This window comes from Strigops habroptila, chromosome 7, assembly GCF_004027225.2.
Source record: "Strigops habroptila isolate Jane chromosome 7, bStrHab1.2.pri, whole genome shotgun sequence".
Classification (NCBI taxonomy): domain Eukaryota; kingdom Metazoa; phylum Chordata; class Aves; order Psittaciformes; family Psittacidae; genus Strigops; species Strigops habroptila.
Genome location: NC_044283.2, coordinates 2,337,677 through 2,357,025, shown reverse-complemented (window position 1 = coordinate 2,357,025; position 19,349 = coordinate 2,337,677). Strand labels below are relative to the sequence as shown.

Sequence of the window (19,349 nt, the reverse complement as noted above, 5' to 3'; positions counted from 1 at the left end):
GAGGAGCAGAAGTGTGTTTTCAGATTAAATGTGTTTCAAATTCCTCTCATTGCCCAGCAGAAGAGCTGGTTGGGCAAGCAAAACCTTAAAGGAATAACTAGATAATTGGGAGGAGCTCAGGTGTGGCTCAAGAGTATTTAAGCGAAGGTGGAGGACCTGAGTTTCAAGACTGGTGCTGTTAATGATGCTGAAAGCTGCTGGCAGCTCCAGTGGGATAATGGCAGAGGGACCAGCCAGCCCCAAAAGAGGTGGCTTTGGTGGCATTCATTTGTGGTGACAACAGAAGAGCAGGAGCTGGGACAGTGTGTCAGGATTGGGGGCATAATAGAGATATCGGTGGCCAACTGGAGAGGAGCAATGTTTGAAAATGCTTGGGTTTTAGCCTTTTGACTTACTGGTGGTTTACTTACTGAAAGCCAACCATAGCCCGGCCATGTGTGCTTGAGCCCAGAACCCCCCCGTGTGCTGGGCTGCACCCCCAGAGCGTGAGCAGCAGCTCAGGGAGGGGATCCTGCCCCTCTGCTGCGCTCTGGGGAGAACCCCCCTGCAGTCCTGATCCAGCTCTGGGGCAACAGCACAAGAGGGACGTGGAGCTGCTGGAGCGAGGCCAGAGGAGGCCCCGGAGCTGCTGCGAGGGCTGGAGCAGCTCTGCTCTGGAGCCAGGCTGAGAGAGCTGGGCTGGGGCAGCCTGGAGAAGAGAAGGCTCCTGAAGGGGACACCTTAGAGCAGCTCCAGGGCCTAAAGGGGCTCCAGGAAACCTGGAGAGGGGCTTTGGACAAGGGCCTGTAGGGACAGGCCAAGGGGAATGGCTTTAACCTGCCAGAGGGGAGATTGAGATGAGCTCTTGGGCAGAAGCTCTTCCCTGTGAGGGTGCTGAGGCGCTGGCACAGACTTTTCCCAGAGAAGCTGTGGCTGCCCCATCCCTGGCAGTGTTCAAGGCCAGGTTGGACACAGGGGCTTGGAGCAACCTGCTCTAGTGGAAGGTGTCCCTGCCCATGGCAGGGGGTTGGAACTGGATGAGCTTTAAGCTCCCTTCCAACACAAACCAGTCTATGGTTTTTAAGACTGTAGGAACAAATGCTGCATTTGTTCCTTCTAATCTCTCTCAGTCTGTCCATGGTCATCCATTCTTCATTGGAGCGCAGCAGCTTGCCAGATTAAGGTGCATCTTTCAGGAGCAAAGAGGGATTTAGCAGGTTTGTGAGCACCAGTGCCGCAGGTTTTGACTCAGACAGGAGAGGCTGTGTTGATACGTTTTACCTGCTGCAGTTTCTCTGAGCATCCTTTGTCAGACCTTGAAGGGTTTTCCAGGCTCTGCCCTTATCTCTGATCAGCAGCCAGGAAATCACTTTCCATATTTTTACATATCTCACACAGAAGGACGAAGCTCATCTCTTCCTTTGGAAAATAGTGTTTCCCATTTCAAACTGTGTCAGTCATCTGATTTTTTGATTTACTTATTTCTTAAAGCAAGACAGCTCCGTAGCATCAATTCAACTCTACCGTGGAAAGTGGGATGAAAACAGAAGATAGTGAGCGTAGAGAGCGATTGTCCCTCCTCTCTGACCTTGCGTCATGTTGAGTTTGGCATAGTGCAGGGTGACCTTGAGATACCTCATCCTCCCTGGGAGGAAAACCCTGATAAAGGCAATGCAAAGGATGGTTTGTGAGCGCTGGAATAGCAGCACGTTGCTGTCAGAATGGTTAAAGATGCTTTCTGCTTGCAAAGCCATCAGGCTTTCTAGGGATTTCATGGCTGTATGCCTGTCAGTTAAGGAGTATGGCGTTATTGTTGGAATTTTGAGCTCTTGCTTTACAACTTGAGCTTTTAGACTGGCTGGAGTTATAGCAAACTAGTGGAGTCAACCAACTTCATCTGCTTGTAGCTTGCAAGTTGCTCGAGTGCTCTTTGGAGCTGTTGAGGAGTGTCCCTGTTGAGGTTGGGACCTTACTTCAGTCCTTAGTCAACCCACCATCACCCGAATAGGAGGAGATGAGCTGGCCTTCTTGGAGACAGAGAGTTGCACCATCCAGAAGCTCTTACCCCAGAGTTTTGGAAATCACAGGGTAGAGCTGTCTTTAAGGTGGTGCAGAAAACAGTGCAGAAAACACCATAGAGGAGTAACTGAAAAAGCTTTAGAGTGAAGAAGTGACTTTGCATCCTTTGTTGTAGACAGGCTGAGTTACCTGGGGTTGTTCAGAGAAGAGAAGGCTCTGGGGAGACCTCAGAGCAGCTCCAGTGCCAGAAAGGGCTACAAGAAACCTGGAGAGGGGCTTTGGACAAGGGCCTGTAGGGACAGGCCAAGGGGAATGGCTTTAACCTGCCAGAGGGGAGATTGAGATGAGCTCTTGGGCGGAAGCTCTTCCCTGTGAGGGTGCTGAGGCGCTGGCACAGACTTTTCCCAGAGAAGCTGTGGCTGCCCCATCCCTGGCAGTGTTCAAGGCCAGGTTGGACACAGGGGCTTGGAGCAACCTGCTCTAGTGGAAGGTGTCCTGCCCGTGGCAGGGGGTTGGGACTGGAGGAGCTTTAAAGTCCCTTCCAACACAGGCCACTCTGGGATTCTATGAAAAGCAAAAGTGCAGACTGCTTTTTGTTCATTACTCACCAGAAAAGGTTTGGTTTATACAATACATTAAACCTTAACCTCTGAGAGGTTGATGGATCTCAAGATCTGTTTGTATTGCTTTCACTAAAACTGCAGTGACACTTTTAACACCACAGAAGAATTATCAGCATATTGTCTGGAGTGTTGTAGCACAGATTTTCCACTCATAAAAACCACATAAAAAACAAACCCCAAACCCAGTTCTCATCCTAATTTTGAACTTGCTAAATCTAGACACTGATGCAAACAATGAGTTTTCCTCCTCTCCCCCCTTTCCTTCCCAAGTGTTGCTGCGCTGCCTCATGCACACCACAATTAAAAGCCATTGTTTCGGGTAAATTTGAAGTTGAAGCCAATAAAGAAAGGGCTGTTACAGCCTATTACCAGAACAATGGCATTCCAGCCTCAATTGATTAACAATTTAGCTTTGTTCATTTGCTCTCTAAACGCCTGAGGTTGAAGGATAGATATATCCTTCTAGGGTTTGCTATAAGCAAATGCTCTCATTTATAGGCAGAGAATAGTGCTCAGCAACAATAGGGGATGAGAGAAGCAGATGAATATAATCTATGCAGCTATTTGATGAGTTTTGAATGTGTAACAGCTAAATCCCCTCTTCTGCCACACCATGGGCACAGCTGGGAAGATAAATGCATTACATGCCAGGTCTCAAACCAATGAAGGTAATGATATTAGTGCAAAATCAAGTTTGGTAAGGATTTAATCTGTGCAGCAGTAGGTACCTAAGGCTGAACAGCTCTGGGTGTACACAGAGACTCCAAAGCCTCCAGTGCAGCCGAGATAAGAGAGTCCTCAACATGAGCGAACTCATGCAAAACTACTGCTCACTGTCATGCCAGAGTGTCATATTTATCATAGAATCATATCACAGAATCACAAACTGATTTGAGTGGGAAGGGACCTTAAAGCTCCTCCAGCTCCAACCCCCTGCCACGGGCAGGGACACCTTCCACTAGAGCAGGTTGCTCCAAGCCCCTCTGTCCAACCTGGCCTTGAACACTGCCAGGGATGGGGCAGCCACAGCTTCTCTGGGAAAAGTCTGTGCCAGCGCCTCAGCACCCTCACAGGGAAGAGCTTCTGCCTCAGAGCTCATCTCAATCTCCCCTCTGGCAGGTTAAAGCCATTCCCCTTGGCCTGTCCCTACAGGCCCGTGGCCAAAGCCCCTCTCCAGGTTTCCTGGAGCCCCTTTAGGCACTGGAGCTGCTCTAAGGTGTCCCCTTCAGGAGCCTTCTCTTCTCCAGGCTGCCCCAGCCCAGCTCTCTCAGCCTGGCTCCAGAGCAGAGCTGCTCCAGCCCTCGCAGCAGCTCCGGGGCCTCCTCTGGCCTCGCTCCAGCAGCTCCACGTCCCTCTTGTGCTGTTGCCCCAGAGCTGGATCAGGACTGCAGGGGGGGGCTCCCCAGAGCACAGCAGAGGGGCAGGATCCCCTCCCTGAGCTGCTGCTCACGCTCTGGGGGTGCACCCCGGCACACGGAGGGGTTCTGGGCTCAAGCACACACTGAAGCTGGGTCATGGAGAGCTTCTCCTCATCCAACACCCCCAAGTCCTGCTCCTCAGGGCTGCTCCATCCCGTCTCCCCCAGTGAACATAAATTTATGCAGCACCCCATTGCCAGCATGTACCTTTACTGTTGCAGAGCTTTGGAAGTCAATGCAGCAAAATGATTTAATCCCACGTTGTAATTTATTCTCAACTTTGTGACTTTTTGTACTCAGCTGTTAACAAGAGGAATCACTTTAGATTCATTAGATGGTAATTAGGAAACAGCTTTGAGTCTTTGCCTAGTTGTGCATTTCACGTCTCTGTAGGAACTTTGTCACTGTATATTAATTTGTATTTGAGAAATACACATTTCTAGTATTACTCGTGTTATATTAAAACACGGATTTATCTGATGTCTTCCAGTATCAGATTTGGCTTTTTACCCAGGAGATGCCATTGTTTGTATCTGATTTTCTTGTGTCAATGTTGTGCTTGTCAGGGATTCCCAGAACTAGCAGGGAGTAGCTGAACACACAGAACTCTTTTACATACAGTATTTCTCTTTGAAGCTCTCGTTTGTGAGATCTTCATCCTTTTCCTTGCTTCCCTTTTGCTTTTGTCTTACAAGATACTGAAACAGGCGGCACTCAAGGTGGAAGCCCTTTGAATTCAGTTCCAAAATCCCTTTTTTCTTATATATTCTTATATAAGATTCTTATATATTGCAGTCCAGTTGAAAATCAGTGAAAGTTTCACACCATCTCAACATAACACTGTTTCCACCCTGTAGCGTTTCAAACAAGCCTTAAGTAGTGTGTATACGCACAGGAGTGTGTATATGTTTTTAAATCTTGAGTTTTATAAACAGAGCCTTGCAATTGTTTTTCCACCTGGAGGTTTTAAAGTTAATATTGTGGCTTTGTAGGTGCTAAATGCATTACTAACACTGTGTGTATGTTTTCCCACCTGCGTGTATGTGTGTTTATGCAACAGGAAATACTTAAAGGGCCTTGCTTTTTGTTTTCTTAGGGTGTAGCAGCTGCACCTTGTAGGTTAGGAGCTGGAACACCCAAGTAGTACACAAGTGCTTCTTGTAGAGAAGCATCACGTACTACCAGTTAGCAAAGACAAATGGGAACTGATACTTCTCCATACTGTCTTGTGTCTAATTTTTGCATCTGAGTGATAAAAGAGAATGCTGAAGGCATTTAGCAGGGCAAAAGACCTCAGAGCCTGGTGGTGTGGTGGCATCTTACCTAGAGGTAGGAGTCTTCTAGTGTGCGTTGTAAGAGTATTCCTTATGTATAGCCCCGAGTATGTTAGGAGAATGTCCTGCATTGAAGTACTTAATTCCTGGAGTGTTTTTCCTCTGTGAGTTACCTGTGTATTCCCTTCCTGAGCCTTTGAATATGGACAAAGCCAAAATGGTGTGTAGGTCGTGTCCTAGTTATTGGTGCCCACCAGTGCTGGTGTCACATAAAGCCCAACCAGGCCTGAGCTGGAAGGAACAAGGGTTTGGTTTGCTTTTTTACTAGAGCTGGGACATCAGTTTAGCTTTCTCTATTGAATGTTAAGATAAAATTCCTTCTACGTTTTGTCTTCTATCTAAAAGCTTCAGTTTGCTTTTAGTGCTTAGCAATTATTTCTGTCTTTCTTGGAGCATGTCTCTGGGAGACTGTTCAGAGCATAATATGGATCTGCTAATGTCCTACTCATGCCAGGCAGTATGTGGGTAAGAACTTAGTTCCAATTGCTTTTGCTTTCAGAGTTGTCAACTCTGATTATTATTATTACTATTTTAATATTCTTTATTTGTTCATAATGGCAGCAGCTTCTAAAGCTTAGTAAAGAATCTGAGAAACTTACAGATGAACTTCTTTGATATGGTATTAGTTAAAAACTTGATTTTGGTTATTTTTTTAAAGCTAAATCCCATATTTTGTTTATACATTGCTGAATTATTACAGAATCACAGAATCCCAGAGTGGTTTGGGTTGAAGGGACCTTAAAGCTCCTCCAGTTCCAACCCCCTGCCACGGGCAGGGACACCTTCCACTAGAGCAGGTTGCTCCAAGCCCCTGTGTCCAACCTGGCCTTGAACACTGCCAGGGATGGGGCAGCCACAGCTTCTCTGGGCACCCTGTGCCAGCGCCTCAGCACCCTCCCAGGGAAGAGCTTCTGCCTCAGAGCTCATCTCAATCTCCCCTCTGGCAGGTTAAAGCCATTCCCCTTGGCCTGTCCCTACATCCGTTGTCAAAAGTCCTGATGTCCCTTGTAAAAGTTCCTAAATATGATTAACTTATGCTGATGTTGAAATGCTCTTTTTCCCTCCAAGATACAGTATAGTTGGGGCTGTAATACTCACAAGATTACTATATTTTTTGTTCCTATCACTCTTGATAGCATTTCTGTGGAGAATGGTTTAATAATTGTTTCCAGACAAAATTGTTCCAAGGGTTTTCTGAGCAGAGGCTCAGTGAGGGCTCAGCAGGCTGATTTTTAGCTTGTGAGACTTGCTCAGGTTTCCAGTCTCTTTGCTTTTGGTGGCATTCAAAGTGCTCTTAGTGCCAAAGTGTTGATACAGATTGATTCCTAGCTTTTCCAGAGGTATTATTTTCAAAGGGATGAGTTTATAGATAAAAAAGTCTGTATGTTGTTGTGTACAACTTGGAGTTTGCATCTGGATTTGCAAATTCATTGTCAGGAGATAAGTAATATGGATTTTTAAAGCCTTAAATATATATATATATATTCAGTACCTACCTTTTGAAAATATTACACTAAGTTTCTGAGATTGAAAAGTGTTATAATAAATTAATATGAAGAGGAAGGTGGTTTTCAAAATCTGTGGGTTTTGCCTTTTTAATTTGGATGAGAGATGAACCTTCAAAGTGCTTTATGGAAAAGATTCTGGAAAATCATTTTGACTCAGTCCAAATATTTAAGAAAGATTAGATGATGACATTAACAGATCACTAGGAAAAGACACAGCAAGAGGTTCCAAGATACCGCGTGTGGAAACTCCTGGTCTTGCTTCCTTCTCTTTTCTGCCAAATGTGATTTTGCAGAGTGTTTTTGTTTTACTACAAGTGTGTTTTAAGTAGGACGATGTAGGTTTGCTAGAAGGGTGTGTTGTGCTCCTTCCACATGCTGATGGTGGAGTCTATAACCTACCTAGGTTCAGGTGCCAGTCCTGCTTCAGGTGCCAGGATGGGCTCTGCCAGGACGTGGTGGTTGGGCATCTTCAGATGCTGCTTCCATTTGAGGTCATCCTGTCCTGGTAACTTATTTTCAAGTGTTTCTGCCATACTTGCCTATTTGTTGAGACTAATTTGGAATATTTTGGCTAATACATATGAGATGGGAGCGTGTATTTGAATGGTCTGGCTCTTGGCTTTGTCTTCTGTCCATGCATGTTCCTACCAGTCTCTATGCAAAGGTAGTAGATGCAGAACCTCAGTGCCTGTTCTTTTGGAGCCCAAACGATATATCATATCTAGTGCTCCAAACTCCTGATAGATCCTTCTCCTTCAGCCTTGATGAAGTATGGTTGTCTTCTCTGTTCTCCATGACCATAGAATCCCAGACTGGTTTGTGTTGGTAGGGACCTTAAAGCTCCTCCAGTTCCAACCCCCTGCCACGGGCAGGGACACCTTCCACTAGAGCAGGTTGCTCCAAGCCCCTGTGTCCAACCTGGTCTTTAGAGACCTTTGGAGAAAACATACCTTGTTAAAATCTATGGAGAGGAGAAGTTGCAGCTGCAACTAGTGGGTTGTTACCTTCATTGGTGTGCATGTGTTTGGTTGTCATGTTTCAAGGAGGATTAATGGAAACATGAAAGCAGGGTTTGCACAGCTTCACTCACTCTTTCCTATGTCCCTATTTATGCTCATTACAAGTGATGAGCATTCCAAGTGCCAAGCCTGAATATTCATTTCCTTGGTACCACAACAAAGGGTCAGCGTAGTTCTGAGATGTGCTGAGAACTCACCATCAGAACATCCTTCTGACCTATGGGGTTTGCTGCTCCTGTTTGGACAGACCTGCAAGCAGGGGCCAGACAATGCAGTTGACTAGACTTTGCACTAACTTTTATGTGGTGTTTTGCAGATGTCGACAAAAATGAGTTCTTTGTTGGCTTTGTTCCCTTCTCTCTTTCAGTGGCACCTTTAATTTTTAATGGTTTTAAGTGCTGGAGGTCACTGAGTGTCCTATGATGAATGATACCAACTGTACTTTCTGGTTTTACCTTCTCCTCCACAGTCTTTTGCAATTGTCGAGTTGTCACCACCTATTTATAGGTGCAAAGGGGAAGGGGTATTCGTAGGGTTGTCCTGGCAGTGGGGACCACTCAACTCTTGGACTTCAGTCACTTAGTATGAGATGACATGGAGATGGGAATGTGCTACTGAAGGTGTGGGCTGCCTGGAGCTGCTGTGCTATGATGTTGTCCCGAGTTATGCAGCTCTTGATACTTGAGGAATGAAGGTCTTAATTTGCACTAAAGGGTTATGGGGGTCGGTCCTTCATTCAGGAGGTCATCAAGGGCTTTGTGAAGTGTCAAGTAGAGAATGGGTAAGAGGTTACACCATGGGCTTCATCTGAGTTTCATGCAAGAATTGTGTTGTTTGTATAAATGAATAAGGAATATAAATGAAATAGGAATAATCTTAGCTTTTCTGTTAGGCAGTTCAACTTTGTGGTTATGTGATGTCTACATAGATACGGATTTGAAACCATACCATTGATCTGGTGGAGAAACTGTCACATTCAACTGTCATTCTTCAAGGGCAGTCATCAGAAAGCATGTACAGAGTTTAACAGGAGAACCCCAGTTCCTCAACTGTGTTTCGTTGTGTTGTTGGTTTGTTTGTAGTGGCTCTGAAGTAACCAAAAACCTTATGATGGATCTTCTAAACTTAGGAAATCCTTTATGAATGTTCAGTTCCATTGGAGACTAATGCTTGTCTTTGGTTTTTATTTACAGACTCACTGGCCCTTCAGGGTATGTCACTGATGGGCCTGGGAATTACAAATACAAAACAAAATGCACGTGGCTCATTGAAGGAAGGTGAGTGTAACAAGCAGCTTGGGGTTTAGTGTTGCTTTTTGTGACTTTTAGGTGAGGTTTATCCGCATGGAGTGATTTTAGATCTCATGATTCTTTTCTGCTAGTCTTAAAACTAGATAGGACAGCACTTAGTTATTCTCGGTAAATAAGTTGGTTTTTTGTGCAACTGAGCTCACCAAACTGACTTCTGACTTAGAGGTTTGCTGTGTAAAATACCCCTCGTGTCGAAACTGCATGTGGAAAATGAAAATAAATGCATTTGTGTAAATAAATGAAGATTTATGAATTATTTAACTGTTATCATAGTGGGCTACTTAGATGTTGGGATTCACCATGTACGGGGCTTTTTGGCAGTATAAAAATAGGGCAAACTAAAGCCCTTTATTCATGAAGAATCAGTTTCTGTAATGATACACTTCAGATACTTATTCATTCCCTGGACCATAAGGATTTCAGAGGGACCACTGACCTGTTTTGCAAAGGTCTCCTAAACTGCAAGAAGACACTGAGATCTCATCTCTTAATTTCCCTCCCCTTCCTGTGTTTGAACCTTATCTTCCTTATAGTGGTTTCTTGCAGAGATTTTTAAGAGGGACATATTTAGTGCATACCCTCTGACTGTCATCTGGTGATGGTGCAGCAGTTCAGAGCATCTGTCTTGTTTAAATATATTTTTCCTGGAACCAAGCTGATGTTAGGACTGTGATACCAATTTCTTTAGTCTCTCAAACTTTGCATGGTCAGTTAGGATCCTGTGTGATAACAGCTATGCACTGAGTTACATTCCATGCTGTTCCCTGAATCTCTTAAGTAGAGCATTTTGGGAATTGGAACAACTGATGTGAGAGCGAGGGCTTGCATTGAATGTCTGTAAGCTGAGGTCTCTTGGCATCTTAGAACCATAGAGTCCCAGGCTGGTTTGGGATTCCCCTCTGGCAGGTTAAAGCCATTCCCCTTGTCCTGTCCCTACAGGCCCTTGTCCAAAGTCCCTCTCCAGGTTTCCTGGAGCCCCTTTAGGCACTGGAGCTGCTCTAAGGTCTCTCCTTAAGGAGCCTTCTCTTCTCCAGGCTGAACCAGCCCAGCTCTCTCAGTCTTGAGATCTAGGAGGACCTGATCATGGTGGATCACAACTTATTAAAAGTTGTGATCCCAGAGTACATTTTTCCTTAGTCCTCTCTCTATGTTTGGGAGGTTTGGTGAGCAAGAGGGAATTGGCATTCGCTTCATCTGCTTCAGACGTTTATTTTGGATGAGTAAGTTAAATGCCTAAGCTCCCAAGATACTCAAAGGTGAGGGCTAAGCTGTTCCAGAGCACCATCCAGAACACTGAAACCAGGAGCCTACCACTCACTAATAACTAAATAAGGAGCCCAGTTCTTTAATGTGGTTAAGATCAAAAGTTAGATGCTATAAGTGGCAACACCTCTTAATTTTTGTAGGTAATAAAAGTACAACTGCAAACAGTTTGGAATTACAAATAATTGAAATAGGTTTTGCAGGAATGCTATTACAGACAGCCCAGCCTCAGCAGTTCCAGTCCAGCCAGCTTATCCCTCATAACTTCTTCTTCTGAAGGATAACGTGACTCATATTTTTATCAGAAGTGAAGTGCTGCTCATGTGTCCCCGATAATGTCATCATAACTGTTCCTTCAGCCTTTGTTTTGCTCTATTGAGAAGCTTCCTAGAGAGCTATTACTTTGTGGGGTTTGAAGTGAGATCTTACTTGCTGTGAAGAGGTGGGCAAAAATGTTTCTCCTTCTTTCATAGCCAGGCATTTAAGTCGGTGTCCTTTTCCTGATCGTTTGTACCCTGCTGTGAGAGGATGGTGGTAAACAGAAAGGAGATAATCACGCTGATTCAAGCAGCTGAAATATGCACCCTTGTGAAAATAGCCCAAGCTCTCTGCCAAAAGTGAAATTCCCAGAGAGATCTGGACTTGGAAAACAACATCTGCAGAGCTGTTAAATTCTGCTGAGTGCCCTCACCTCGTTGCTAGCATGCCGCGATGCGGAGGGCTTTTGAGGTTAGCAAGTAAAGGTACAACCCAAACGTGCATCGCAGGCTCTGGATAAATCCAGATGTGAAATAAGCCATGTGTTCCTTGCTATACTCACTTTTGCTCTATTCCTGATTCTTCTTGGCTAGTATCTGTGCTGTGTCCTCAATCCAGGGATATCCTTGTCATTTTTCCCCAGCTAAGGCAGATGAGATCCACCCAGCCTGAGGATCCCATCTGAGGCAGAACCTGTAGCCATGCGCCTTGCCATCCTGCAGATGAGTGCTCTCTGATAATGAGTTGTTAGCTGTAGCAAAGAGAATCTTTCTTGTTCTTGGTCAGACCATTACATTAGCAGCAACCTCCCTACAATTTCATAGCTGCTCAGTTTTGAAATGATGGGTCCTCTTTGTACCTTTTCTTTAAGCAAGACGTTATCCTTGAGTTACACCTGCTGCTCTCTTTCCATAGGCCTGGAGTAGATCATTGTGCCTATCAAAAAAGACCCTTTTTGCAGAGTAACTCCCTAAAGAATTCCCCTTCTGTGGGAAGGGGGGACTCTATGGCAAGCTGACGTGATTAGTGTATTTGATTAGGTTGAACAAGGATTTCATCTGAACCGGAGGACATGCTGTTGAAGAGATCCTAATCACATCTATCCTTTCAACAGCTCCAGCTGTGGGATGGAAAAAGCAGGCCTCTATAGAGTCACTTTCTTTTAATCTCCAGGTCCAAGCACAATGCTAGTGTTATTTTCATCCTCCTTGTGCTAAGCCCCAAATTAGATATCTGCCACGGCTTCTGTGTGATTCTCTTTAGATGTATCTTTGCACATTAGCCATGAAACTAATAGTGTCTAAACTTGGTTATGGCTTAATGGGCATCTTTTGTGTGTGGAGTGAAAGAAATGCTGACGAGCTTTGGTGTTTGAACTAGTGTTTTCATCCCCACATCAAGGAAATAAAACCTTTTTCGTGCTGATACATCTTGGAAGATCAGGCATCCAGATGGTCTTCTCTTGACTTAGTGAGTCAACAGAGTAGATCGTAAAATCACAACATGGTTTGGGTTGGAAGGCACCATAAAGCTCATCCAATTCCAACCCCCAGCCATGGGCAGGGACACTTTCCACTAGACCAGGTTGCTCAAAGCCCTATAGATGCTTCTTGAAGAGTGGTGTTAACATTGGGGTGTGCTGGGCCCGCTGCATTCAAGGGGAAGGCAGCAAGTCTCTTCCCAGGACTTCCAACTCCTTCCATTTTCATCTGGTCTCAGTAGTTCTTGTAACTCATCTCCAGAAGAAAACCAAGCAACCTCATTAGATCTGTAAAGAGTGAGGGGCAGTACGTGGTTAGTGCATGATGGTCCAAGCAACAACCAAAGACCTTCCTTTTGACATAAGTTAAAGCCCCAGGCCCTCCCATCCTGTACTAGATGGGTCTCCTCTGCATTCTCTTGACCTGTTTATTCCAGCTCCCAGAAGATGAAGAGGAAGGTGGCTAATTTCTTTGCCACTCTTCTTGAGGCATATTTCTGGTTTCCACTTTGGAGGGGCTTCCCTTGGGAGAGCTGTTGTACTGCACAAGTAATGAAGTAATAAAAGAAGGATTTCTGACAGCTTCCAGGCAAATAAATAATCTCAGGCCATCGTGATCGTATCAATCTGCAGAAAATAGCTTTAAACGCTGGTTAGTTCTCTGATGGTGGCTGTGATTTTTTTGTGTGTAATGTCCATGTAGGTTTTCCTTGCTTGCCCCTGCAAAGCCCTGTCATTAGCGGAGTGAGCACGGCTGAAGAGCAGAGGGCTGGCTGTGCTCTTCAATTCTGCTGATGGCGGTGGTGATAGGTTTAAGAACACGGTTTTTCTGACCATAAAGAACATGTTGCTTAATCCCACGGGAACGTGCACACCAGTGGAGAAGGCCACAATATGTTTGATGCACGTACAGTTACACCAAGACACTCAGTTCTAGTCTTGTTTAAAGGAGAGCTTCACACTAGAGATTTGTTGGAGGGACTTTGCCACATGAGTCAAGAAGCTAATTACAACCCTTTTATTCATTATTGTGTTTTTACAGGCCAAACACAATCCTCAGGCTTCGATTCAATCACTTTGCCACAGAGTGCAGTTGGGACCACTTGTATGTGTATGATGGAGATTCAATTTACGCTCCCTTACTGGCAGCTTTTAGGTAAGTTCCTATTGGTAAGAATCTAAGTGTATGCAATGACATTTCTTCAACTTAGAGCCTGAATCAAATGTGGCTTCAAGCAGTCTAAATATGTTCCAGTAATCTAAATATATAATACTGCTAAGACAGCACATAGAGCAAGTGTCCTTTTGTGCAGTCGTTGTCAGCATCAACAATTAAGGGGTTGTTTTTGCTTTTACAATGAATAAATCATGTTACTACACTGTAGCATGTAAGTATTATATTTTCATTTCCAAATCCTGATTATTTGAGAGACAAAAAAGTTATTGTCATCTGGTACAGCTTGAGATGCTTTGGTATGCAGGCTGCTTCTGAAGTAGAAAGCTGCCCCATTTATCAGGTTTGAACACGACTTAAGTTTAACTCATTGTATGTCAATGCTGACAAGGCAAAAGCCAATTAATCAACATTGAAGACACACAGATCTCATAGAACTGTTTATATCCTTATCATAGACTGGTTTATGTTGGAAAGGACCTTAAAGCTCCTCCAGTTCCAAGCCCCTGCCATGGGCAGGGACACCGTCCACTAGAGCAGGTTGCTCCAAGCCCCTGTGTCCAACCTGGCCTTGAACACTGCCAGGGATGGGGCAGCCACAGCTTCTCTGGGCACCCTGTGCCAGCGCCTCAGCACCCTCACAGGGAAGAGCTTCTGCCTCAGAGCTCATCTCAATCTCCCCTCTGGCAGGTTAAAGCCATTCCCCTTGGCCTGTCCCTACAGGCCCTTGTCCAAAGCCCCTCTCCAGGTTTCTTGCAGCCCTTTTAGGCACTGGGGAGCTGTCCTAAGGTCTCCCTTTAAGAAGGCTTCTCTTCCTCAGGCTGAACAAGCCCCGCTCTCTCAGCCTCTCTTCATCTTATGATGTACCTTACGATGTACCTTAAACTTTAAATTTCTGAACTCTTTGGAACATATTCAGAAACAGCAATGATGGGTCAGACATCTTTGTAAAAACATGCAAAAATACTGTTCTCTGATGGACGGCTGGTATTTGGCTCATCTGTCTGTGGCGAGAGACCAGTTTGTGGATGTTGGTCAACAGTTGATACAATGAGTCCTTTTTGTACCTGTGCATTTATATACTTCACTCTTGCAGTGACAAGCACCCCCTTATGGTTTCTATTCTTTTAGCTGAACTTAGAAAAACTAATCCCAAGTTGTGTATGGAAAAACTAATGGTTCCCTTTGGACTCCGCTTGTTCCAAGTGGCTGAGTAACTATTTCCAGAATTAACCTTCTGCTGTGCTTCCTTTCATTTGTGAAATGAAGTTCTAAAAATACTTCATGTTTGTTCTAAAAAACCCTTGTAATCTCTAGGAGAGGAGATCAGCAAAGGAACAAAAAGTTGATGAAAATATGAAGAACACCATATGTTTTTTCTTGTCCTCAACTGAAAATCCAGAGTTGTTTTGTAGTGAAAGAATGCTTCCTGTAAATCTTCAGACTGTCTGAAGTCAAAACAGGGAACACAAATGAATTATTATCCTATTCTCAACACATCTGAAGGAGGAGAAAAACCTTCTCTCTTCTATAAGCCTCCAAAAACCTGGAAGTACAAGGGGGAAGCATTCTCCTGGTGTCATGCACTGAATTGATATGCAAGAAGAGGAAGAAATGTCATCTTGAGTCATAGCCATTTTGCTCTTCTCGAGCTAATTTTCAGTACACTGTTGAAAAGGTGAAATGCTGGTGATTTGTGCCTACAGTTTCTTATGTGTTTTCCAAAAATGAATAGGCTTTTGAAACTGAGGTTATAAGTAGTTCACAGCATTAACAGTTATGGCTCAGACTTTGAAGTCATCAGTAAATCATTAGGAAATCTGTGCCTGAGGACAAGCTTAATACAGTGATATTTTTGAGGTAGGAAAAAATGGCAATTCTTTTCTTAATTGCTTCTTTAGATGACATTAGAATTTCATCTTCATTAGTCATGAGCTGTGCTGTTCAGTAAACCAAGTGCGGGAACAGAGCCTTGAGCAACATGGTCTAGTGTGAGGCGTACCTGCCCATGGCAGGGGGTTGGAACTGGATGATCTGAAGGTCCTTTCCAAACCTAACTATTCTATAATTCTATGAAACACCTGAAGCTTCTCATTGGGATGAAGTGCAAAAAAGCATCTGTTTGAAAATACTTTTCTCTGATAGAAAAAGAAATGCACAAGAATTATTCAAAAGCAGTCTTCAGATTTTAGCTCTTTTCTTTGCTTATAATGGATTTTAATAGTAACCATAACCCCGTTTCACTCTTCACTATTTTTGCACCGTGCCAAAGGATTTGCAAGACTGAGCTTTGTACAGTTGGACAGTTTGTTTGTTGATAAACACTGTAAATTCCTCCCTCTAAAGCTCAGTTTTTGTTACCTCCCTGGCTTCCTAAAGCACTTTCCCGAGCCCTCGCTTCCTTCCCTGCTCTCATCTTGTTTTCTTGACCTTCTGATGCTTGCTTGTGTTTGCTCACAATATGGTGTTTACCCTGAATATAAGATAATCTTGGAAATCCTCAGCACTGGACTATGGAGAAACTTTAAATGGGTTTTATCAATTTTTAACTGTGCTAAATCTTTGCATAATGCAAACATTTACACAGTGCAAGTGTGTGTACAAGCTGTTTACTAAACTCCTGGTAGTCCGAGTGCCCCCAGGGCAGTCTAGTCCTGTATATTAAGCTTTTTTTTTCTATTAAAGGGTTTTCTATCGGGGTTAAAAATCTCTTTGCTGGTTTGTATTTGTGATCAAAGGCAACATGAGAGTGGGTAAATGTGCTGCTTCAAAAATGCACTAAAATAATGTGAAGGAAGTAGAAAATCCAGCATGTTCTTCTGCACAGAATGAAGAAATCTGATGCAGATGCCCTCCACTCATCATCTGTGAACTTTGTTGTTTTTGTTTTTAACTTGACTCCATGTTAAACATTGACTGGAGCTGCTTCTTCACCTTTGGTTTCACTTTGTGCTGGTCAGTTGGGGGTGTTTTCCTCTTTAAAACCAATCGTTCTTGTGCAAGACCTTTGGCCGTGGCTTGTCCTGCGACATTGGGTGAAGCTGCTTGGGAGCATATTGTGGTTGCTATCAAATGCCAAATGGATGGTGCTGGTTGCCAAATGGATGGTCCTGGTGACATTGCTGATGGATGGCAGCGGCTGCCCCATGGCTGCTTGCTGAGCTGTGGTGCCTCCTGTACCCTCAGAAAACAGGAGCAGCTCACCTTCCTTTTGTTACTTGCAGGTGAACGTGGCACTTGTCCACCCAAATTTGAGTCTAGGTGCAGAACATGGGTGAGTTGGAAGGGACCCTGGTCTGATCCTTCATTCAAAGTCAGTTTCAGTGTAGGGTTAGGCCTTTGCTCAAGACTTTGCCCAGTCAGGTGGGGAATTTCTCTTAAGGATGGAGATCTCATTGATCCTGTGGCCCAGTGGCCCAGTGCTTGGCCACCCTCATAGAATCACAGAATGGTTTGGATTGTTTGGTTAGGCTTCAAGCTGAAAGAGGGGAGATTGAGATGAGCTCTGAGGCAGAAGCTCTTCCCTGTGAGGGTGCTGAGGCGCTGGCACAGGGTGCCCAGAGAAGCTGTGGCTGCCCCATCCCTGGCAGTGTTCAAGGCCAGGTTGGACACAGGGGCTTGGAGCAACCTGCTCTAGTGGAAGGTGTCCCTGCCCGTGGCAGGGGGTTGGAACTGGATGAGCTTTAAGGTCCCTTCCAACCCAAACCAGTCTGGGATTCTATATGATATTAAAACCCTGAGCTGGACTGTGTTGCAGTATGGTCATTGTGATCACACTCACTTCATGGAGCAGCCCAGTTGACTTATTGTCCTAGAACCTGTTCTCTGTATATTTATTATTTTGCTCTATTTGTTTTCTTTGTATCCCAATAAGTTCTACGGTATTGATTAAAAAAAAGGGATTGCTATAAGGTGAGGAGCAAATGTATTTGGAATTTTGCTAGAGATGTACCTGCTGGGCGATGTTCCCTTGTTCGCGTTTACTTTGTGAGTTGGCTGATCCTTGGATTGCATGAGGATTGATTAATCAAAGTGTCTTTGTGGTAGGAAGTCACAGTTCTTAGAGAAATATAAATGCATTATATCAAATTTGCTTTTGTTCACTAAACCTGTAATCCCCTTCAAAACCACTAAATCAATTTGACAGGGTGGAGCAAGAGAGATTCTATTTTAGGGTTTTGAAAAGATAAATCCTCTGAGTTAAATCAAGGCATATAAAGGCAGTTTAGAGCAGAAAGTTTCTTCAGTTCTTCACTTGTTTGATTCTTTTAAGCTGTTTCTGAAGACAGTGAGTTTGTTTTCATTAATTCAGGTGTCCTGTACTGAGCTGCATGGATGCTGAATGAGAGCAACAGTCTTTAGGTTTAATAAAGGAAAAGGATTTGCGCCATTGCCGATAGCACAGTCTGTCTCTCCAGCACTAGGAACTAAAACAACTTCTTAACTTTTAAAGTACTTCTTCACTGTAATGGCAAAAAAAGTGCTAGAACTTCTGCCCAAGAGCTCATCTCAATCTCCCCTCTGGCAGGTTAAAGCCATTCCCCTTGGCCTGTCCCTCCAGGCCCTTGGCCAAAGCCCCTCTCCAGGTTTCCTGGAGCCCCTTTAGGCACTGGAGCTGCTCTAAGGTGTCCCCTTCAGGAGCCTTCTCTTCTCCAGGCTGCCCCAGCCCAGCTCTCTCAGCCTGGCTCCAGAGCAGAGCTGCTCCAGCCCTCGCAGCAGCTCCGGGGCCTCTTCTGGACCTGCTCCAAGAGGTCAACCAACATCCCAAGTCCTTCTCCTCAGGGCTGCTCCATCCAGTCTACCCCAACTTGTGTTTGTGCTTGGGGTCAGCCCCACCCAGTGGCAGGACCTTGCACTTGGCCTGTTTGAACTCCATGAGGTTCACATGGTGCCACCTCTCCAGCCTGTCCAGGTCCCTCTGGATCCCATCCCTTCCCTGCAGCGTTTTGACCTTACCGCACAGTATGGTGGTGTTGGCAAACTCGCTGAGGTTGCTCGATCCCACTGTCCATGTCTCTGACAAAGATGTTGAACAGGATCAGTCCCAACCCTGACCCCTGGAAGACACCACTCGTTACTGGTCTCCAGTTGGACGTTGAGCCACTGACCGCAAATCTTTGAGTGCAGCCATCAGCCAATTCCTTATCCACCGAGTGGTCCATCCACCCAATCCATGTCTCTCCAGTTTGGAGACAAGGACGCCATGTGGGACAGTGTCAGATGCCTTGCACAAGTCCAGGTAAATGATGGCTGGATGGCCACATGCAAAGAGTTGTGGTAAACGGCTCAATGTCCGGTTGGAAAACAGTAATGAGTGGTGTCCCTCAGGGATCGGTGTTGGGACCTGTCTTGTTCAACATCTTTGTCGGTGACATGGGCAATGGGATTGAGTGAACTCTCAGCAAGTTTGCTGATGACACCAAGCTGTGTGGTTCGGTTGATACGCTGGAGGGAAGGGATGCCATCCAGAGGGACCTTGACATGCTTGTGAGGTGGGCCGATGCCAACCTTATGAAGTTTAACCAAGCCAAGTGCAAGGTCCTACACCTGGGTCGGGGCAACCCCAGGCACTGCTACAGGCTGGGCAGAGAAGAGATTCAGAGCAGCCCTGCAGAGAAGGACTTGGGGGTGTTGGTTGACGAGAAGCTTAACATTAGCCGGCAGTGTGCGCTTGCAGCCCAGAAAGCCAACCGCATCCTGGGCTGCATCAAAAGAAGCGTGACCAGCAGGTCAAAGGAGGTGATCCTGCCCCTCTGCTCTGCTCTCGTGAGACCTCACTTGGAATACTCCGTACAGTTCTGGTGTCCCCAACATAAAAAGGACATGGAGCTGTTGGAGCGAGTCCAGAGGAGGCCACGAGGATGATAAGAGGGCTGGAGCACCTCCCGTATGAAGACAGGCTGAGAAAGTTGGGGCTGTTCAGCCTGGAGAAGAGAAGTTGCATGGAGACCTCAGAGCAGCTTC

General features: G+C 45.1%; 1 protein-coding gene across 1 annotated transcript in view; it reads left to right on the top strand.

Moving 5' to 3' along the window:
* Positions 1-19,349, top strand: part of ATRN (attractin) — a 173,195-nt gene that overhangs the window by 30,107 nt on the left and 123,739 nt on the right. The window contains 2 exon segments of the mRNA XM_030491484.1: positions 9,094-9,177; positions 13,254-13,367. Coding sequence (XP_030347344.1) covers positions 9,094-9,177; positions 13,254-13,367 — 198 coding nt within the window.